Genomic DNA, 24,019 nt, shown 5'->3' on the forward strand with positions numbered 1-24,019 from the left:
ACATCCATCCAAAAAGATCTGTGTACACATATGTTCTTGGCAGCACAATTTGTAATAGCCAAAACCTGGAAGCAACCCAGGTGTCCAACAACAGATGAGTGGCTGAGCAAGTTGTGGTCTATATACACAATGGAATACTACTCAGCTGTAAAAAATGGTGACTTCACCGTTTTCAGCCGATCTTGGATGGACCTTGAAAAAATCATGTTGAGTGAAATAAGTCAGAAACAGAAGGATGAATATGGGATGATCTCACTCTCAGGCCGAAGTTGAAAAACAAGATTAGAAAAGAAAACACAAGTCGAACCTGAAATGGAATTGGAGTATTACACCAAAGTAAAAGACTCTGGGGTGGGTGGGTAGGTGGGGAGAATACAGGTCCATGAAAAATGATGAATGAAATAGTGGGGGTTGTATTGCTAAATGGGAATCTGGGGAATGTTATGCATGTAAAAAAAAAAAAAAAAAAGAAGTAGAAACGCAAAGCAGAAATTGACTGAGTTTGGAGTATGGCACCAAAGTAAGAAAGCAGAAGTATACTAGAGTTTGCAGTGAGTACCTCCCTAACACTTCCTCTCCACTATTCCAAGCTTTGGGTCCATGATTGCTCAACAATTTGTTTGGCTTTGTATGTTAACTCTCTTTTCAGTCACCAGGTTCCAGGTGTCATCAGGATGCCGGCCAGACTTCCCTGGATTGAAGACATCACCAATGTGTCCTGGAGCTCAGCTTCCCCAGAGACCCATCCTACTAGGGAAAGAGAGAGGCAGACTGGGAGTATGGACCGACCAGTCAGCGCCCATGTTCAGCGAGGAAGCAATTACAGAAGCCAGACCTTCTACCTTCTGCAACCCTCAATGACCCTGGGTCCATGCTCCCAGAGGGATAGAGAATGGGAAAGCTATCGGGGGAGGGGGTGGGATATGGAGATTGGGCGGTGGGAATTGTGTGGAGTTGTACCCCTCCTACCCTATGGTTTTGTTAATTAATCCTTTCTTTAATAAAAAAAAAAAAAAAAAAAAAAAAAGCAGTCCTAAGATGAAACACCAAAAGTAGGCAGAAAAGTTTTTTTCTTAGTTTTGATTACTCATTCAACTAAGATCCTAGTGAAAGGCAATAGGACTTGCCTTTTTTTCTTCTCTGAGTTTCTATCCTATTTTGATTTGGTATACCAGGTAGCGTGTTATCTATAATAACTGGGAAAAAACACTGTCTACATTGATCTATCTGAAGAAGTCACAATAACAGTTCTGCTCTAAGTATGTAGGCATTCTTCTCTATTATAATACAATGGTAATGAGTTAGCCTGCTTTAATTCAGTACTAAACACACCACAATATTCAGTTGAAGAACATCAATGTCTAAGGCTGAAGACAGGTTGGGAAGATAGTATTAGCAGTAATGCAGCATACTTTCATGCTTGAGGTCCCAAGGACAATCCCCAGCACTACCATATGCCAGTGCTGAACAGTATGTACATGTTCTCTCTCTCCCCTACTCCTCTTATGAAAAGAAATATTTTTTAAAAATACAAGGACCAGCATATGAGTCCCAGTTTGAGCCCCCGGCTCCCCACCTGCAGGGGGGTCACTTCATAGGCAGTGAAGCGGGTCTGCAGGTGTGTATCTCTTCCCCCTCTCTGTCTTCCCCATCTCTCTCCATTTCTCTCTGTCCTATCCAACAGCAACAACAGTTGTAACAACAATAACAATAACAAAAATAACAAGGGTGACAAAATGTGGAAAAAATGGCCTCCAAGTGCAGTGGATTTGTAGTGCAGGCACTGAGCCTCAGCAATAAGCCTAGAGGCAAAAAAAAAAAAAAATACTAGCAAGAGGGCAAGCTTTCAACTATCTATCTAGTGCTGATATCTTCCCCCTACTGACAGCTACAAAAATCAGTATAGCACATAGGGTTGGGTTCCACTCTTTATTATACTGCTACCTTATCAATGGTATCCATGAGAATTTTAATCTTTTTAAAATACTTAAATACTCTTTATGCATTCTTACTAACCTCTCAGATTACATTTTCCAGAATTAAACTGACCTCCCCAGCTTAATGACATATCAAGTTTTGCTTGAGAACACTGGTATATATTATTTCTTCTTTTGAGCCTCAAGGTTACTCATCTACTCAAAGCCACTAGTTATCACTACAAGCTAGTTAAACAGGGTTAGTCTTTGAACTGGATTTACTGATATTTTGCTCTTCTCTATTTATTCACTTTGCTAAGGTTGTCATTTACACAACTGTCAACAGTTCATTCTGCAGATCACTTTCAGATGAATCTAATTTGTGCATTTTATTATTCCATATCTCTTTTCCAAACCTTGAATAGCATAACTGTTAGAAGGAGAAATATTAAGTTATTAAGTTAAGAAATGAAGGTTTGGGGTCGGGTGTTGAGCATACATGTTACAGTGCACAAGGACCCAGGTTTGAGCCCCCGGTCCCCACCTGCAGAGGGAAAGCTTCATGAGTGGTGAAGCAGGACTGCAGGTGTCTGTCTCTCTCCTTATCTCCCCATTCCTCTCAATTTCTGGCTGTTTGTATCCAATAAAAGTAAAGATTTAAAAAAAAAATTTTTTTTTAATGAAATGAAAGTTTAGGGGCCAGGTAGTGGTGTACTTGGTTAAGTGCACACATTAGCATGTGCAAAGAACCAGGTTCAAACCTCTGGTGCCCACCTGCTAGGGGGACGATTCATGAGTAGTAAAACAGTGCTACAGGTGTTTGTCTCTCTCCCTCCTTCCTCTCTGAACTTCTCTTTGTTCTATAAAGTAAAGTAAAGCAAAATAAATTAAAAAATAAAATGAAGGTCCAGTATGCTGCTTTGTCAGAGGAGTAGTGTTTTGTTTGTTTGGTTTTTTTTTTTTTTTTTTTTTTTTTTTTGCTGCTGTCATCTCTCTCTCTGCCTCTAAATAAAATAGAGAGAGAGAGAGAGAGGATGGAAAGGAGGAAGAGAGAAATGATACCAAAAGGTGAAGAACCATCTTGCAAGTGAGGGTGGAAAATATATGTAGGTATGAAAAAAATGCTTAGTCACTGATTATTAGAGGAATGCAAATAAAGACATTACTGAGATACTACTTCACATCTTTGAGAATATCACTGATCAGAAAGTACAGCAATGAGTGTTGGGCACTATCACATCTGGTTGAATGCACATTAGCATATAAGGACCTGGGTTCAAACCACAGGTCCCAACAGGCAGGGGGGAAGTTTCGAGAGTGGTGAAGCAGGACTGCAAATGTCTCTCCTTTTCTCTTTATTTCCCCTTCCCTTCTCAACATTTCTGTCTTCTCAAACAAAAGGGGTAGGGGTTAGGGGGAACTGGCCACTAGGAAGATAAGATTCACTGTGCAGGCACTGAGTCCATGATATCTATAGTGGACAGTGCTTAATGAAATCATACTAAGTGAAAGCAGTACAAGAAGTAGGATGAATACCAAATGATCATCTCACTTGTAGGTGGAAAGTCAAGAAAATGACAGACACTAAACATAAATGCTGACTCTTCTAAAGAAGCAAGAAGTCCTACTATACACACATAATATACTATATAAACAAAATCAGGCAAAATTCGAATATGGTTGACTAAAATAAAATCTGGTCTTAATTTGGAGCAGAAGAGATGCAAGTTGACTTTTATAATGTTAATTAAGATTACAGTTGTAATTTAGGGTGGGGTTCAGAGGTGTTTACTATTTTTAAATATTTTCCCATCTATTTAATACTATTTGTAGTACCATGTATTTGTAGTAATATGTAATTGAACTACTTGAATTTATACACTACAACCTGTTCACTGAAGATATTTTATTCATTTTTTTAAGTAATGTTATCATATGAAAACACTTATTAAATTAAACTAGTCACTTACAAAGAAAAAACCACCTAAGATTAAACTGAGTTTATTTACCTGGGATCTTTTCTTTTCTGGGACACATACGTTCACATTTTTCCCTTTTATCTTAAGAGGTGTTGTTTCAGTGTGCTTCATGACAGCAGTAACTGTTTCTTTAAAATCCATTTCCAAGTAAGCCTAAAGTAAATAAATTTTTAATTAAAAAAAATTAAAATTATCTGCACAACTTGATACATCTTTTGTGAAACAAAGATATGAAAGTACAAAGAACCAACTCAGTAGTAGAGTATAAGATTTGCAAGCCCCGTGGTCTGGGAGGTAGCACAGTGGATAAGGCTTTGGACAGTCAAGCATGAGGTCCCAAGTTCAATCCCCGGCAGCACATGTACCACAGTGATGTCTGGTTCTTTCTCTCTCCCCTATCATTTCTCAGGAATAAATAAATCAAATCTTAAAAAAAAAAAAAAAAAAAAAAAAGATTTGTAAGCTTGAGGCCCTTGATTAAATTCTCAATGCCACATATACCAGAGATGTGCAGTGTTCCAGTCTCTCTCTCTCTCTCTCTTATTTCTGTTTTGTTTGTTTTTGCCACCAGGGTTATCAATGGGGCTTTGTGCCTATATTATAAATCCACTACTTCTAGTGGCCATTTTTACCTTTATTTTTTTTCTTCTTCTACCCTCCCCCTTTCTGTTTCACTTGACAGGATAGAGAAACTGAGAGGGAAAGAAATGCATAGGGAGAAAGAGAGACACCTGAAGACCTACTTCACCATTTGTGAAGTGTCCCCCCCTGTAGGTGGGGATCAGGGGCTTCAACCTAGGTCCTTGCACATGGAAATATGTTCAGTCAACAAAGTATGCCAACACCCTGGCCCCTCTCCCATTTCACTTCTAACATAAAAGCAAGTAAACTCTTTCATTTCATTTTGGATAGAACTTGAAGTAATCATATTGAGATAAGCCAGTAATAGAAGTACAACTAGCAGACAGAAAGAACAAACACAAAGTAAAACTTAGACTGTATGTGGTATATTATACCAAACCAAACGACTCTGGGAAAGGAGGAAAAGGCAGTGGGCCTGGGGGAATTGAGGGGATGGCATGATGATTAAAAGGACTTAAGCTGAGGGTTAAAGTGTTTTGAAGACACCTATCACAGGGAAATGAGGAGTTATACTTATTTTCCCAACTGTAGTATAAACCATTAAGCCCCCAATAAAATGTTAACTGGGGCCTGGAATGTTGCTAGCCATGACCACGGAATGTGAGCTCAGACCTACAGGGATGCAGAGGTTACAAAGGCCACTGTGCTGAGCATGGGTCCCAGGTCAGATGGATGGGGTTTGTAGTTAACAGTATTTACATACTTAACTATGACACCAACCCCCAAGACAATAGCTTAGATCACCTGCACATTAGATGTCAGACGGGCAAACGCTAGAAGAAGATGATGTCAGACGCAGGAAAAAACTAGTTGAGTCCTAGGCCCCTTGGAATATACCTAACATAGACCTACTAGCTTTTTCTAAAATGGAGACCACACATCTCCATCCGTAATATTCCTGCTTTTAGGTTCATAATTAGTCAACAATTTGCTCTGTTTTTTATCTTAACTCTTTTTCAGATTTCAGATGATACCATGATGCCAACCTGACTTCGCTGGGCAGAAGACCCCACCATGTGTCCTGGAGCCCAACCTCCCCAGATCCCTGCACCACTAGGCAGAGAGAGACAGGTCAGAAGTAATGGATTGACCTGTCAATGCCCATATTCAGTGAGGAAACAATTACAAAAGCCAGACCTTCTACCTTTGTATCCCATAAAGACGCTGGGTCCATGCTCCCAGAGGGTTAAAGAATAGGAAAGCTATCAGGGGATGGGATGGGATATGGAGTTCCAGTGGCGGGAATTGTACCCCTCTTATCCTATGGTCTTGTCAGTGTTTCCGTTTTATAAATAAAAACTTAAAAAAAAAAGTTAACTGGGGCAGGGGGCACTATGAAATCACCACAGGTCCTAGTAGCTTTTATTTTATTTTTTTGTTTGTTTTGTTAAAGAAAAATGTGGGATTTGGAATATTTTCATACATAAAATGACATTTAAGTTCATGAAGCTAATGAAGAAGGAAAGCCAGTATTTATTTACTTATTTAATGTACCAGTGTTATCACTGGGGCTCAATACTTGCACAAGAACTCCACAGCTTATGGTGTACTCTCCACCACAACCACCCCCCCAGCCCCGTTTTTACTTCCTCTTTTAACTGACAGGACATAGCAAAGTAAGAGTCATGGAGAGAGCTTAGGAAAGAAAAAGTAAGACAATCCATAGCTATTGCTTTACTCTTCATGGAGTTTGTCTCTGCAGGTGGGGACCAAGAACTTGAACCCAGGCCCCTGCACATGATAACGTGTGCTTATTAACAAGTGTGCCAGTACCCAGCCCCTTGTCTAAAAGCATGCAAAGTATACCACTATCCAGGAAGTTCTACTCATTATGTCTCTGTTGTTCTCATGTGGTGCTGGATCTCATGCATGCAAGACAGGTGCTAAACTGCTAAGCAACATTGCTGGCTCCTATCACATCCATTAAGTCTTCTTGCAAGAAAAAAAAAAACAAAACACTACCATCTATGTTCTGTTAAGTGTAGCATTGTTTAGCTGTAGTGAATTCTACTAAATATAAAATAAGTTACAAGAATACAATCCCATGTTAAAGTAATACTTTGAATGCATTTTTTGGAATAGATGAAATGACTCACCTCCTTTCTATATGGGACAATCAGGATATCCTTAACTTGACCAAATGGTTGAAATAGTTTTCTAATATCTTCTTCAGTACATCCATCCTCTGGTAATTCAGATACAAGAAGAACTGAACAATAAGGTGAAGAATGCTCTTTCCGAAGCTATTTATGAAATAAAAGAAAGATTTAAAAATACAACAAATGAAACCACAAAATACAGTAAAAATAATTCCCAATGCAATTGCCCTTATATAACCTAGTTCTCTGAACTGTCTTTTCTAAGTAACTTTAACTTAACATAGCTTTAAGTATACTAAGATATGTGCTTTACAGTTACCACTCAAACCCAAGAGTGGTCACAAGTTTAAATATAACTGATCCAGATGCACTGTTCTTTTTAGAAACATGTTCTTGTTTTTTAATAGCACCTATCTGGTAGATAGCACAACAGTTATGTACAAAGGTCTTTAGGCTTGTGGCACCAAAGGTTCCAGGTTCTAACCCTAGTACCACCAGAAGCCAGAGTTGAGTAGTGCTCTGGTAAGAAAAAATATAATAATAATAAAAGAAGAGGGCTGGGCAGTGGTGCACCGGTTAAGTACAGATAGCATGAAGTGCAAGGACCCAAGTAAGGAACCCGGTTCAAACCCTTGGTTCCCCATCTGCAGGGGGATCATTTCACGAGCGGTGAAGCAGGTCTGATCTGCAGGTGTCTCTCTCCCTATTTCCCCCCTCCCCTCTCAATTTCTCTCAGTCCTATCCAGTAAATAAATAAATAAAAACAGAAAGACCACACACATATCTCTAGAATAGTACAAGATTATTAAGTCCTATTTCTTATATAACTCTGTAAGGGTTGTCAGTCTTGTCCAACAGAAAGTAGAGCATATTTTATCCTGTATCTAGTAACTGCAAATGTCATATAGAAAGATAATTTTTAAATCATATATAACTATTTGCTGTGATATCAAATTTTCCACCTATATACAGTAACAGCTTAAAAAAACACTAAGCGCTGGGAAGATAGCATACTGGTTATGGGGGAGTGGTGGGAGGGCGCACTTTCATGTCTGAGGCACCAAATATCTAAGCTTTAATCCCCAGCATCACAGCTAGTTTAGCCTATTCAAAATAGTCCCTACATTCAATTCATCCCAATGCTCTTCAAAATTCAACTAACACTGAGATTTATAGTTCTAAGTATAAGTTCTCTATGGGGCAGAGGATTATAACTGTTCAAAGTATTTACACAGAATTAATTTAAAAGCTACCTGTACTTAATATCTGAAGACTGTTAATGCATACTGAGCATTTGAAAATCTGGCTTTTCAGAGTTACTGTGATATTCTTAGATAAAGATATATAGCTATAACTTACTATAATAGCAGTTTAAGAAATGTATTGGGCTGTCAGAGAAGTCATGGAAAAATTTTTTTCTATGTTTTGCTATGCAAAAATCAGTCATGACTTTTCCAATAACCCAATATATATTAAAACAATGCCTTAGTATTATAGCAGGTTACAGTCAAGATACACTAAGGGTCCAGTGAGATAGCTTAGCAGGCAGGGTATGCGTCTTGTATGTTCAATGCTTGGGTTTTAGTCCTTCACCACATGTAAAATGCTATAGTACTAGAGGAAGTTCTCTCTCATTCACAATCTCTCTATCTCTGTCTAGCTGAGTGTGAAAAAGCACCATGAAACAGTAAAACTGCACATGTATAAGGCTCTGGCTGGCAACACACACAAACACACACACACACAGCATTATTCAGAAAACAGACACTAGGTAACAGGATACTTTATTTCTCAACTGTACTACAAAAAGTACAAAATAGAAAGTGATCGTTTTCCAGTAGAGCCTTGCTCTCATAGCTTATTAACAAGATTACAAAAACTACTGCTGCTGCTCTTACACTCATCCCCAGCATAGTGATGCAGCTATCCCAAAACACAAAACCTTCAAATTTTCTCATTTTTCATACATTAAAATGCCAAATTTTTAATATCTGCTAACCTAGAAGATATTTTTTTAATTTTATTTATTTATTTGCCCTTTTGTTGTCCTTGTTGTCTTTTTTATTGTTATAGTTGTTGTTGTTGTTATTGGATAGGACAGAGAGAAATGGAGAGAGGAGGAGAAGACAGAGAGTGAGACAGAAAGATAGACACCTGCAGACCTGCTTCACTGCCTGTGAAGTGACTCCCCTGTAGGAGGGTAGCCGGGAGCTCGAACCGGGATCCTTACGTTGGTCCTTGTGCTTTGAACCTGTGCTTAACCTGCTGTGCTACCACCAGATTCCCAATCTAGAAGATTTTTAATTATCAGTTTCACAGTATTCCTAAAAGAAACCAGTAAAATAATTCCATATTGACATAATTTAGTAAATCATTATTTCAAATTTTTTAGAAATATGACAATACAGACTTCAGGGTTTTCTTTGTGATATTAACAAATACATGCTTACACTTGCACTAAACCAAATTAAGAAATGACTGACCTTACGGTGGAGATAAATAGCTTTATCAGATGGCTGTTTACTTTCTGGTGAGGCGTCATCTTCCACATTCTTTGATTTGTACCGAGTAGAATGTCCTAAACTTGAATCACTCTTTGTAGAACTTATAGGTTTAACTGATGGCTTTGACCCACTGCCAGTTTTAGGCTTTATAGGTGGTGAGTGCCCTTTTTCAACTGCTTCAAGTTGTTTCTGTTTCATTAATTCTGGCCCATGTCCAGATTGTTGTACTACATCTTCCGAAGCTTTTTTCCTTTCTAGTAAAAAAGATACAAATTTCAAATGACAATAATTTAAAGTATGAACCAATAGATACCAGAAAAAATTAGTACTTTAGTGTCCTGAGTATTTATCAGACATAATTATTCTCAGGTCAAACAAGGCATATACAAAAAAAGGGGGGGGATTCCATATAACTCTAAACACTGTTACAAGAAGTTCCTTTACTTAATGAACTTCTCTTATATCAGTGGTACTCAAACTTTTGGTTTCAGTATCTCTTTATACTCATAAAAACTGGTAACTCCAAGCAAGCAAAATAGCTTACTTGGATAGTGAGCTGCTTTGCCACGCATGTGACCCAGGTTTGAGACCAGACCCCATAGCATGGATGAAGTGTTGATGCTGTAGGCTCTTTCACTCTCTATCTCTGCCTTTTTGCCCATCTAAGAAAATAAGAAAACTGACAATTCCAAAGAGTTTTCTTGTTAAACTTATCAAACTATATAATAAATCAAAATTAAACCAGATAGACAGTACTGCAGGTAGTATAATAGCCTAGGGAACTAGAGGTCCCAGGTTCAATCCTTGGCTCCACTATAAACCAATGCTGAGCAAAAGAGAGAGTAGGATATGAACAGAAAATTCACCAAACGAGAGATCCAAAAGAGTTTGCAGTGAGTACCTCCCTAATACTTCCTCTCCACTTTTCCAAGCTTTGGGTCCATGATTGCTCAACAATTTGTTTGGCTTTGTATGTTAACTCTCTTTTCAGTCACCAGGTTCCAGGTGTCATCAGGATGCCGGCCAGACTTCCCTGGATTGAAGACCCCACCAATGTGTCCTGGAGCTCAGCTTCCCCAGAGACCCACCCTACTAGGGAAAGAGAGAGGCAGACTGGGAGTATGGACCGACCAGTCAACGCCCATGTTCAGCGGGGAAGCAATTACAGAAGCCAGACCTTCTACCTTCTGCAACCTACAATGACCCTGGGTCCATGCTCCCAGAGGGATAGAGAATGGGAAAGCTATCGGGGGAGGGGGTGGGATATGGAGATTGGGCGGTGGGAATTGTGTGGGGTTGTACCCCTCCTACCCTATGGTTTTGTTAATTAATCCTTTCTTAAAGAAAAAAGAAAAAAAAAAAAAAAGAAAATTCACCAAACAAGAGATCCAAAAGGCCAACAGATATAAAATTAAGAGAGAGAAAAAATAGATATATAATGAAAGTAATTTTCAAAAACTTGTTTCCCTATTTGGCATAAAACCAGACCTTCACCCACAGGCTGACTTTTTTCTTTCAGACAGAAATAGAGAGGTACACAGAGAGACAACACTAGTGCTTCCCTTGGTACTACCATGGCACTCCTATGTGACACCAGGGCTCTAACCTCAGCCACATGCATAGCAGGGTATACACTCCACCTAGTGAACCTTCTCTAGTCCTCAAAACATTAAAATAATTTTAAGAAAAGTATATAATCAGTCACTGGGGTGAATTAAGATGTCTGCACATGATAGTTTTAAATTTTGGTAGAGATAGGGGCCAGGTGGAGGACCTGGTTGAGTTCACACATTACAATGCCTAAGAAACTAGGATCAAGTGCCTCATTCCCAAGTGCAGAGGGAAGCTTCTTATTTGTTGAAGCAGTGTTGTAGGTGTCTCTCTCTCTCTATCTCCCCACCCCCTATATCTCTATTCAAAATAAAATATAAAAATAAATAAATAAATCTTTTTAAAAAATTGGTACGGGGGGCTGGGTGGTGGCGGACCTGGTTAGGTGCACGTTACAATGTGCAAGGACCCAGGTTCAACCCCCCAGTCCCCACCTGCAGGGGGAAAGCTTTACGAGTGGTGAAGCCGTGCTGCAGGTGTCTCTCTTTCTCTCTCCTCTCCATCACCCTCTTCCCTCCCAGTTTCTGACGGTCTCTACCCAATAATAATTTTAAAAATTGGTTAAGTACAGATATACTCTTCTGCATTTTTTCTGATTGCTAATAAGGATAAGAGTAGACAAGGCTGCAATATGGGTCAGATTTCACATAGCATTCTAAAAAAAAGTTTTTGTCCAGTTGTCTCAAGACCTTTGCTCCTTACAATTATCTGCCCCCCCCATCCTCACCCTGACAAAGAGGTAGGGGGTGGGGGTGGAGAAAGACACAAAACCATAGCACCAAGCCAACTTCAATTCAGTCATGAAACTGAGGTATGTGCATGGCAGAGGTACACCATACAAGTGAGTTGTTTTTCCAGCATAGTATGTTAAAATTTGATTAAGAACAAAATACTTACTTTTCTTAAAACTTCAAAGGCTCACAAGAGCTAAGGCAAATGCATCAAAATGCCAACTTCTGTTAAATTATGACAATTTATAAATCCTCAATTTCAAGTTAAAAATATAGACACTTAAAAAAAAAAAATGCAAACCATGAAGCCAGGTGGTGGCGTACCTAGTTAAGCCCACACATTATAGTGCACAAGGTTCTAGGTTCAAGCCCCTGGTCCCCACCTACAGGGGGGAAGCTTCATGGGAGGTAGATAGCATAATGGTTATGCAGAGACTCTAATGCCTGAGGATCAAAAGACTCAAGTTCAGTCCTCTGCACCACCATAAACCAGAGCTAACCACAGCTCTGGCAATAAAATTAATTAATTAAATAGTAAAATGGGCAAGAGTGGTAAACCCGACTGATTACACACATTACCATGAAGGGCTCTGGTTCCAGGCCCTGCTCTCCACCTACAAGGAGAAAGTTTCATGTGTGATGACACATGTCTGCAACTGTCTGTCACCCACTATGCTCTCAATTTGTATGTGTCCTAGCTAAAAGAAGAAAATGGAAGGGGAGGGGAAGGGGAGAGGGGAGGGGAGAGAAAAGAGAAGAAAAAAAGGAGAAAAAATGGCCACCAAAAAGCAGTGGATTTGTAGTGCCAGCAATGAGTCCTAGCAATAAATTCGGTGGCAATAAAAAAAATGTAAAAATTTAATCAAGTTAGATTTATTACTCACAACCGTAAGTTTACCTGATGATCTCACTGATCTCCTTGACGTTCTTTCAGGACTAACTGACCGATAGGATTTTGGACTGCCTCTATATGGATTGCTCATTCGATATGGTGAACGAGAACGGGATCTTGATCTGTATCTAGGAATGAAGTGATGGTAAATCTTTGGGCTTCGACTTCTTGGTCTATATATATATCGAACTGGGCTTCGAGATCGACGATATCTATGACTTGAGCTTGATCTCCTTGAACGTCTAGGACTGGGGGAATGAGAACGTCTTCTGGGAGTTTCATCTTCTTTTCTACTGCCTTCATGTCTACAAAGTATAGAAAACACTTAGGTTTCAGCAATTTCACATAAATTCAGATTATTCTTAAAGAGGCTATGAGCAGTATCAACTCTACAAAAAAAGAAAGAAAAAACTATTTGGTGGGGGTAGATAGCATAATGGTTATGCAAAAGTCAGACTGTCATGTCTGAGGTTCCAAAGTCCCAGGTTCAATCTCCCACACCACCATAAGCCATAGCTGATCAGGTAGGAAGACCAAACAAACAGAAAACTGTTATATAATTTGGCATTATAAATAAATAAGGAACTAAAAAAATTACATAAGGATAATGACCAATTAATTGGATTCTCTCTGTACCTCAGCTGTATTGAGTTGAAAGTACTAAGCTATATAAATAACTTCCCCAAACATAAGATAATAAAGGGAGAGGAGTGGAAAGGACATTTGGGTGCCTGGTGTGTGACAGGAGTAAAGGACTTAAATTGAGGGTGAGTATTTTGGAACATTTATCATGGGGAGATGTGAAACTATACCTGTTTGGCAACATAGCAACAGACTAGACTACAATTAACCCTCTCCCCAAATGATAAAAATAAAATATAAGTTTTGGCCTTTCAAAGTACACCTGACTTTTGTAAATTAAATGTGTCAGTAACAATTAAAATTTCTATTAATAGATAACCATTACTTTCTTAACAAATTATATTAAGTGCTCCAGAAGCAATAAAAAGCCATCAAATGAATAGAAAAAACAGTAGTAAATGGTGTGGAGGGAAATATTAAATACTTAGGCTAAAGAAAATATGCATACTCAAGAGCTATGATGTAGGCAGTTAGAGAACTAGAAGCATTAAATCTATCCCCCCCATGTTAAATTAATAGTGATTTACGAGACTAAGTTAACAGGATTATAGTATCACACCTTTCCCAAAAACAAAGGTCTGTACATCACCCCCCGCCCCAACACACACACACCCACCACCCACTCTCCTAGATAACCACTATAGTTTTCCACAATCTGGGATATGGGTTAATTTTTTGTTTTTCAAATTCTCTAAATTCCACATGAGTGATAATATCCTATAGTTGTCCTTTACTTCCTTACTTATTTCACTAAGCATAACCTTCTCTAGTTCCATCCATTTTATCACAAAGGACACAATATCTTTTTTTTTTATTTAAATCTAGGGTTATCGCTGGGGCTCGTTGCTTGTACTACAAATCCACTGCTCCTGGAGACCATTTTTCCCATTTTGTTGCCGTTGTTGGATAGGACAGAGAGAAATCAAGAGAAGGGAAGACAGAGAGGGCGAGAGAAAGATAGGACACCTGCAGACCTGTTTCACCGAGTGTGAAGTCCGCATCCGTGCAGGTGGGGAACCAGGGGATAGAACCAGGATTCTTACGGCAGTCCCTGCACTTTGCACCCTGTGTGCTTAACCCACTGCACTACCGCCTGGTCCCCACAATATAATCTTTATTTTTATTGCTGAGAAGTACTTCACAGAGAATATATCCCATAACATGGGTCCCTAGGAACACATCTAAAACAGATTTCTTAACTTCTTTTCACCCTAAGATTTCTATTCTCATCTGCTCTATTCCTACTTTGTGGTTCAATAATCATTTTGACCTGCTTTTGTCCTACTGCCTTTCAGCCACCAAGTTGCAGGTTCCCTCATGATTCCCTGGGCAGATGACCTCACCAGTGTGTCCCAGAAACTCACTTCCACAGAACCCTACCCATTGGGAAAAATAGAAATAGGCTGGGGGTATGGATCACCTGCCAATACACATGTCCAGTGGAGAAGCAATTACAGAAGCCTGACCTATCCCTTCTGCACCCCAAAAATAAATTTTGTCCATACTCCTAGAGAGGGAGAAATGATAGGGGAAGATGACCAGAGGGCCCTAGCCTCCAATTCCTTCAGGACCAGAAGAGAGAAGTGGAAAAAAGGAAGGACATTCAGAAGTAGTAACAGGTTTAATTATGATTTAGAAAGGCAGAGAAGGCAGGACCTTTTTTAGGAAAAAAGGGGGGGGGAGCAAGTGTGTGTGTGTGCGTGCACAGATAGTTATAGAAATAAGTCAACCCACTTAACTCAACAAGAAAAACACAGACTTAAAGTGAAAGGATGGAAAACTATCATAAAAGCCAATGGTCCAAAAAAAAAGGGCAGGAACAGCTATTCTCATATCTGACATGATAGACTTTAAAGTAAATAAAATTTAAAAAGATAGGAATGGACACTACTTAATGCTCAGAGGATCAGTCAATCAAGAGGACTTAACAATTATTAACATCTATGCACCCAATGAGAAGCCATCTAAATACATCAAACTTCTACTGAAAGAGCTACAGCAATATATTAACAGCAACATAGTCATAGTAAGTAAGGGACTTCAACACCCCACTCTCTTAACTTGACAGAAAATCAATAAAGACATAAGGGAGCTAAATGAAGAGATAGATAAACTAGAACTACTGGACATTTTTAGAGTCATTCATCCCAAGAAACTGGAATACACATTTTACTCAAATCCACATGGGTTATTCTCAAGGATAGACCGTATGTTAGGCCACAAAGACAGCATCAGCCAATTCAAGAGCACTGAAATCATTCCAAGCATCTTCTAAGACCACAGTGGAATTAAACTAACACTTAACAATCAACAAAAGATTAGTAATAGTCCCCAAATGTGGAAGCCCAACAGTACACTTCTTAACAACCTCTGGGTCAAAGAGGAAATCAAGGAAGAAATCAAAATGTTTCAAGACTTCAATGAAAATGAAGACACAAGCTATCAAAATATTTGGGACACAGCTAAGGCAGTACTGACAGGGAAGTTCATAGCTATACAAGCACAGATTAGGAAACAAGAAAAAGCACAAATAAACAGCCTGATTGCACATCTTAAAGACCTAGAAGAACAACAAAGGAACCCTAAAGCAACCAGAAGGACAGAAATCACTAAAGTTAGGGCAGAAATAAATAACATTGAGAATAAGAAAACCATACAAAAGATCAACGAAAGTAAATGTTGGTTCTTTGAAAGAGTGAACAAAATCGACAAACCTTTAGCCAGACTCACAAAACAAAAAAGGGAGAAGACCCAAATAAATCAGATAGTAAATGAAAGAGGAGATATCACAACAGACACTGCAGAAATTCAACATATCATGCGAGGCTTCTATGAACAACTATATGCCACCAAGATAGAGAACCAGAAGAAATGGATGATTTCCTAGATACCTACCAACTTCCAAAATTAAGTAAAGAGGAAGTGAATAACATGAACAGACCCATCACAGCTAATGAAATTGAAACAGTTATAAAAAATCGCCCCAATGGGGGTCGGGCGGTGGCGCAGTGGGTTAAGCGCATGTGGCGCAAAGCGCAGGGACCGGCGTAAGGATCCCGGTTAAAGCCCCCGACTCCCCACCTGCAGGGGAGTCGCTTCACGGGTGGTGAAGCAGGTCTGCAGGTGTCTATCTTTCTCTCCCCTTCTCTGTCTTCCCCTCCTCTCTCCATTTCTCTCTGTCCTATCCAACAACGAATTGCGTCAACAAGGGCAATAATAATAACCACAACGAAGCTACAACAAGGGCAACAAAAGGGGAAAAAATGGCCTCCAGGAGCGGTGGATTCATGGTGCAGGCACCGAGCCCAGCAATAACCCTGGAGGAGGAAAAAATTTTAAAAAAAAAATCTCCCCAAAAATAAAAGTCCTGGACCAGATGGTTTTACAAATGAATTCTACAAAACCTTCAAAGAAGAACTAATACCTCTACTTTTAAAAGTCTTCCAGAAGACTGAAGACACTAGAATACTCCCTGCCAGCTTTTATGAAGCCAACATCATTCTGATACCAAAAGCAGACAGGGACACAACCAAAAAAGAAAACTACAGACCAATATCTCTGAAGAACATAGATTTTAAAATACTGAACAAAATTCTAGCCAACCAGATACAGCAGTATATTTAAAAGATTCTTCATCATAACCAAGAGGGGTTTATCCCAGGCATGCAAGGTTGGGTTAATATACGTAAATCAATCAATGTGATCCACCACATCAACAAAAGCAAGACCAAAAACCACATGGTCATATCCATAGATGCAGAGAAAGCCTTTGACAAAATACAACATCACTTTATGATCAAAACACTACAAAAAATGGGAATAGATGGAAAATTCCTCAAGATAGTGGAGTCTATATATAGCAAACCTACAGGCAACATCATACTCAATGGTGAAAAACTGGAAGCATTTCCACTCAGATCAGGTAGTAGACAGGGCTGCCCAATATCACCATTACTATTCAACACAGTGTTGGAAGTTCTTGCCACAGTAATCAGACAGGGGCAAGGAATTAAAGGGATACAGATTGGAAGAGAAGAAGTCAATCTCTCCCTATTTGCAGATGACATGATAGTATACACAGAAAAACCTAAGGAATCCAGCAAGAAGCTTCTGGAAATCATCAGGAAATATAGTAAGGTGTCAGGCTATAAAATTAACATTCAAAAGTCAGTGGCATTCCTCTATGCAAACACTAAGCTAGAAGAAATTGAAATCGAGAAATCAATTCCTTTTACTATAGCATCAAAAACAATAAAATATCTAGGAGTAAACCTAACCAAAGAAGTGAAAGACTTATATATTGAAAATTATGAGTCACTACTCAAGGAAATTGAAAAAGACACAAAGAAGTGGAAAGATATTCCATGTTCATGGGTTGGTAGAATTAACATCATCAAAATGAATATACTACCCAGAACCATCTACAAATTTAATGCTGTCCCCATCAAGATCCCAAGCACATTTTCTAGGAGAATAGAATAAATGCTACAAATGTTTATCTGGAACCAGAAAAGACCTAGAATTGCCAAAACAATCTTGAGAAAAAAAGAACAGAACCGGAGGCATCACACTCCCAGATCTCAAACTGTATTATAGGGCCATTGTCATCAAAACTGCTTGGTACTGGAACATCAATAGACACACTGACCAGTAGAATAGAACTGAGAGCCCAGAAGTGAGCCCCCACACCTATGGACATCTGATCTTTGATAAAGGAGCTCTGACTATTAAATGGGGAAAGCAGAGTCTCTTCAAGAAATGGTGTTGGAAACAAGGGGTTGAAATATACAGAAGAATGAAACTGAACCACTGTGTTTCACCAAATACAAAAGTAAATTCCAAGTGCATCAAGGACTTGGATGTTAGACCACAAACTATCAGATACTTAGAAGAAAATATTGTCAGAACTCTTTTCCGCATAAATTTTAAAGACATTTTCAATGAAACGAATCCAATTACAAAGAGGACTAAGGCAAATATAAACCCATGGGACTACATCAAATTAAAAAGCTTCTTCACAGCAAAAGAAACCACTACCCAAACCAAGAGACCCCTCACAGAATGGGAGAAGATCTTTACATGCCATACATCAGACAAGAGTTTAATAACCAACATATATAAAGAGCTTGCCAGACTCAACAACAAGACAACAAATAACCCCATCCAAAAATGGGGGGAGGACTTGGACAGAATATTCACCACAGAAGAGATCCAAAAGGCTGAGAAACACATGAAAAAATGCTCCAAGTCTCTGATTGTCAGAGAAATGCAGACAAAGACAACAACGAGATACCACTTCACTCCTGTGAGAATGTCATACATCAGAAAAGGTAACAGCAGCAAATGCTGGAGAGGGTGTGGGGTCAAAGGAACCCTCCTACAATGCTGGTGGGAATGTCAATTGGTCCAACCTCTGTGGAGAACAGTCTGGAGAACTCTCAGAAGGCTAGAAATGGACCTACCCTACGATCCTGCCAATTCCTCTCCTGGGGATATATCCTAAGGAACCCAACACATCCATCCAAAAAGATCTGTGTACACATATGTTCTTGGCAGCACAATTTGTAATAGCCAAAACCTGGAAGCAACCCAGGTGTCCAACAACAGATGAGTAGCTGAGCAAGTTGTGGTATATATACACAATGGAATACTACTCAGCTGTAAAAAATGGTGATTTTACCGTTTTCAGCTGATCTTAGATGGACCTTGAAAAAATCATGTTGAGTGAAATAAGTCAAAAACAGAAGGATGAATATGGGATGATCTCACTCTCAGGCAGAAGTTGAAAACAAGATCAGAAAAGAAAACACAAGTAGAATCTGAAATGGAATTGGTGTATCGCACCAAAGTAAAAGACTCTGGGGTACGTGGGTGGGGAGAATACAGGTCCATGAAGGAATATAAATGACATAGTGGGGGTTGTATTGTTAAATGGGAAACTGGGAAATGTTATGCATGTACAAACTATTGTATTTACTGTTGAATGGAAAACATTAATTCCCCAATAAAAAAAAAAAAGAGAAAAAAATAATAAGTCAACCCATATCTGCAGCATTGGGAGAACTGCTGTAGCTCCAATGGAGGGTATAGGGATATAGAATTCTGGTGATGGGAACAGTGCAGAATTATACCCGTTATCATTTTGTAAAACAATATTGTCACTAAAAAATAAAACTAAAATAAAATAAAAAGTCCTTTTCTGAAAGAAAACCAAGTTTCAATACTACTTTTTAAAAAAAATTACCTTCTTGGGGAGTAGAGTAGTAGTGCAGCCAGTTAAACACACGTGATGCAAAGTGCAAGGACCAGCGTAAGGATCCCTGTTCGAGCCCCCGGCTCCCCATCTGCAGGGGAGTTGCTTCACAGGTGGTGAAGCAGGTCTGCAGGTGTCTCTCTTGCTCTCCCCTCTATGTCTTCCCATCCTCTCTCCATTTCTCCCTGTCCTATACAACAACGATGGCATCAACAACAACAAAATAATAACTACAAAAATAAAACAAGGGCAACAAAAGTGAAAATAAATGAATAAATATTAAAAAATTACCTTCTTGATGGGAGGATCTCAGGATTCCAATCAGGATACCTATTTTAAAAATAAATAATATCAGTGAACAGTTAAAATAAGACTATATGACTCAATAATTGCTCCCCTATAGGAAACAGGATGATCCAAAACCTATATTCACATAACTTAGTAACATATTAAAACACAAAGGTTCAATACCCAGCACCACTATAAACCAGAGCTAAGCAGTGCTCTAGTCTCTCTCTTTGTATACACTCTGTACTTCTCTCATAAAAATAAATAAAACAACAAAAATTTTCTGTAATATTTTGTATCTAATTCAATAAATAATCTAAGTACTATGCTAAAAGGCAAGTAAGGGAAAAGTAACATATGGCCATACTTTAAAGGTCTCAAATTTTATTTGGCTAAACCAAGCAATACACATAAAAGGGGAGTTGGGCGGTGTTGCAACAGGTTAAACACAGGTGGCGCTAAGCACAAGGACCAGTGTAAGGATCCTGACTCGAGCCCCTGGCTCCCCACCTGCAGGGGAATCGCTTCACAAGTGGTGAAGCAGGTCTGCAGGTGTCTATCTTTCTCTCCCCTTCTCTGTCTTCCCCATCTCTCTTCATTTCTCTCTGTCCTATCCAACAACAACGACATCAATAACCACAAAAATGTTAAACAACAAGAGCAACAAAAGGAAAAATAAATAAATAAATAAATAAATGAAAACTGTTAAGAGGTACATCAAAGATATAAGAGAGAAGCTTAGACAGAAGAGAAGTCTTTGCAGAAATCCAGGGGACATCATTATAAGGAAAATCCCACAAATGGTGCTGTTTGTACTGGTTCTCAGAGAGATTTGACTAGTAAGAGGGTCAGGAAATAAATCACAAAAGTTGTAGCTCTTCTAAAGGTCTACCAACATGCATGAATTAGGTTAATTTTCTTGCAATCGTAACATATGAAAGGACTATATACATTTATTTTATTCCAGAAACTGGTCTAATTTCTAAGTTTACATGACTCAGGTAGGGTTTAGCTTCAGGACTAGGTAAAGTACCCTATGTGACAACCATTATAACTGGTTTATGTTGGTATGCATGAGACCCCTTCTGTTTCATTTGGTTTAAATCCCCCCTGCTTAACACTATTCTATTTACATAACCACTTCATTCTATTTACATAACCGCTGTTAACAAGTACCACCCTCCCTCCAGGGCATTGGTGGTTCAGTGATAGGATTCTCGCCTGCTCCACCCCCTCATTGTCACACTCTGATTTTCACCAGTCACTTTTCTCTCCACCCTCTCTATGTCACATCCTGTTTCCACCCTAACAAGTATATATAAAGACAGCATTGTGAGTTTTAGGGTACTTTAACTTGAGTTTAGCTTAGCTCGGCTTAGATTGTGCTGCATCCTGCATGAATAAAGAGATACTGCGTACAACCCAGCCATGAGTCCCTGGTCGTCTGTTACCTGCCCGTGAAGCCAGCCCGGCGAAAACAACAGGTTTAGAGGTGGGCAATTAAGCCAAAGTGAAACAAAAGAGTCAAACTAAGAATATCTGTGGGAGTTATGGGAAAAGAAATGCCTTTTCTTACACATACTAGTCCTGCAGAACACTTAAATTCAAAACTATGAGGATTATTTTGCTTTGTGGAGAAAGCATACCTGGAATAGAAGACAGAAACACCAGTCAAAAGACAATTTTTTTTCTGACACTCTCATTTGTACTCTAGCACCCAATTCAGCTATTCTGAAAACAAGAACCACCCCCACTCAGAGTCTTATAAGCTAATAATGAGCCCTTACTTAATTATTTTTCAGTGTATGGAAGCAACTTAAATGTCCACTAACAAATGTGTATACTCCATGAAATATACTACTCTGCAATTAAAAAAGATTAAATGTGTCCTTCAGGACAAAACTAGATAGAAATGGAGGTGAGAGTGAAATAAGGAAGTAAAAGACAACTATCGGATGGTTTTGTTCCTGTGTGAAATAAAGAAACACATGAACTTGCAAAAAAAAAAAAAAAGTAGTCAACCTGTCTCTTAAGATTTTGTGAAAACTATAGTGTTTATTATTGAGGGTTGGGGCACAAAACTCTGGTGAGCGGGTACCAGGCAGTAGTGCAGAGAGTTAAGCGCACATAGCATGAAGTGCAGGGATGGGCGCAGGGATCCCAGTACCAGCCCCCGGCTCCCCACCTACAGGGGAGTCGCTTCACAGGTGGTGAAGCAGGTCGGCAGGTGTCTGTCTTTATCTCCCCCTCTGTCTTCCCCTCCTCTCTCCATTTCTCTGTCATATCCAACAACGATGACATCAATAACAACAACAACTATAACAATAAAAAACAAGGGCAACAAAAGGGAAAATAAATAAATATAAAAAATATTAAAAAAATAAATTAAAAAGTAAAAACACTAAAGAGGGTAGAAGTTTTACAATAACACTGCTGATGAAGCAAATACATCTAGTTTGTTCACCTCCTACTTAAAATTAAGGTTTATTTCTGAAAATAGGTTCTCAAGAGATGACTTTTAGATCTAAAATTAAATGCTAGTGTTGAGTTTGGTTTTGTTTATAGTTGTTTATCCTTTGAGGAAGAAGAGGGTGAGAAACCAAAGAGAAGGTTTTTTTGTGCTCTGAAACACAGTAAGTCATTCTAAGGAAGGCAAACTAGTAAGGAAAGAATTAATAACATTAAAAGTTTAACTAAAGGATTAAATTAGTCAAAAGAAAGGATTTTACTTAACTCTCCACTGGAAAAAAAAGACAGTTTTCTAAAAATATTTTCCTTCAAAGCACTACGTGAAAAGCACTAAATGGTTATACCTGAAAATTTGCTATGTTGTAAATCTTTATCCTATAAAAACAAAAATTATTGCTCTTACTGTTGACGTAATTGTCGGCAGCTCTCAATATGTGTAGACGTATTTTGATGTTGAATCCAATCCTATTGTAAAGGGAGAAAAATGTTAATAGAATATAAAATTTAATTTTAATGGCACACTGTATACATTTATATATATACACAATATACATGTTGCTTTAAAAAAAACTCTAGTTATAAATGTATGTTACTAAAAATGCACAAAAATAAAAGGTCTCCAAGCCAATGTACATAACACAGAATCTCACTCATATGATTCTAAACCATTTTAGTATAGAAAATTCTTTAAATGGTATAGTCAAAATTAGGGCATCAATGACTTATAGCTCTAAAACCCAAACTAACAATACTAAAAACAAAAATCCCTACCTCTTAGGTTAGTACCATCTAGTCAAATATATTTTCAAGATTTACAGGACAATAGCACTGTTTCAAAGATACAATATCCCTTACATATGGGGCTTTACAATGAACAAAATGCTTTTCAAACATTATTTTGTTTATAAGTCTGCCCATCAATATTACATTCTATATCATAATGGTTTCTCGAAGATACATTGTATTAAAAAATAACAAAAACCAAAAGTATAATTTTAAAAGTTAGTTCCTCAAGTGAAAGTTAGTGAAAAGCAATGTGTTTATCTCCACAGTTCAGTAATTTAAATATTTCCTCATATAAAATGCTATTCATTTTCATTTCAAAAATATTTCAGTTTCTCACTGCTAAATATGAAATAGAAGTTTCCACAGTTAAAAATCAAGAGTAAAATTAATTTTATATAATCAACCTTGAAACTTACTGAAAACAACTGAATGTTACTTCTAAGACAGCAACAAGTTATGACAAACTCTCAACTATTTAAGTCATGAAACTGGATGTTGTTTGTGAAACACAAATATTTTCCTACCACGTTCATTGATACAAACAGAAAGCTAGAAGAGATTGGCATTTAAATCTTCAGTACTATCAAAGCTTCATCTCTGACATTAACTAACTATACACTGTTTAAATCAAATAGACACACAGTAGGTTGGGCCCACTAAGAAATATAAAATTAATTTAAAATTTTTTAAATTAGTTGTCAACATTTAAAAATCCAGTAATTGTTATCACTAAATCCGTATTTCCAGATTAAGTAATATAAAGATATGGCAATACGGGACATGTATTTTATATAGCACCTATCAGCTATCGCTGACAGTTGCCCTTTTTTTTTAAGTTACTCTCTTCCCTAGTTCTACACAAGTCCTATTCTCTTACTGTCTTTAATAGTAATCTCTTCACTCACTGGCACTGCTTGCTTCAAGATCAGTAAATATACTTATATCATCCTGATTTCTAAACTATCTAATAACCTATCCAGGTTAGATAAGAATCTGACAACAGTACTACTGCCTCCCTAGGGAAAAAAAAAATAATACTCACCTACTAAGAAGAAGATGCAGGGGCACACATTACAGTGTGCAAGGACCCAGGTTCAAGTCCCAGGTCCGCACTTGCAGGGGGAAATCTTCACAAATGGTGAAGCAGGACTGCAAGTATCTCCTTGTCTCTTCCCTCTCTATCTCCCTTTCCCCCTCTCAATTTCTC

The 24,019-nt window shown here is 38.3% G+C and overlaps 1 protein-coding gene across 1 annotated transcript in view; it reads right to left on the reverse strand.

Annotated features, from left to right (window-relative positions):
- ZNF638 (zinc finger protein 638) overlaps nucleotides 1-24,019 on the reverse strand; it is a 105,897-nt gene that overhangs the window by 55,449 nt on the left and 26,429 nt on the right. Inside the window, exons 3-8 of the mRNA XM_060187168.1 lie at nucleotides 22,430-22,491; nucleotides 19,561-19,599; nucleotides 12,381-12,679; nucleotides 9,120-9,394; nucleotides 6,634-6,780; nucleotides 3,926-4,048 (exon numbers count right to left, since the gene is read on the reverse strand). Of these exons, the coding sequence (XP_060043151.1) occupies nucleotides 3,926-4,048; nucleotides 6,634-6,780; nucleotides 9,120-9,394; nucleotides 12,381-12,679; nucleotides 19,561-19,599; nucleotides 22,430-22,491 (945 nt within the window). The remainder of the gene's footprint in view (nucleotides 1-3,925; nucleotides 4,049-6,633; nucleotides 6,781-9,119; nucleotides 9,395-12,380; nucleotides 12,680-19,560; nucleotides 19,600-22,429; nucleotides 22,492-24,019) is intronic.

This window comes from Erinaceus europaeus, chromosome 3, assembly GCF_950295315.1.
Source record: "Erinaceus europaeus chromosome 3, mEriEur2.1, whole genome shotgun sequence".
Lineage (NCBI taxonomy): Eukaryota > Metazoa > Chordata > Mammalia > Eulipotyphla > Erinaceidae > Erinaceus > Erinaceus europaeus.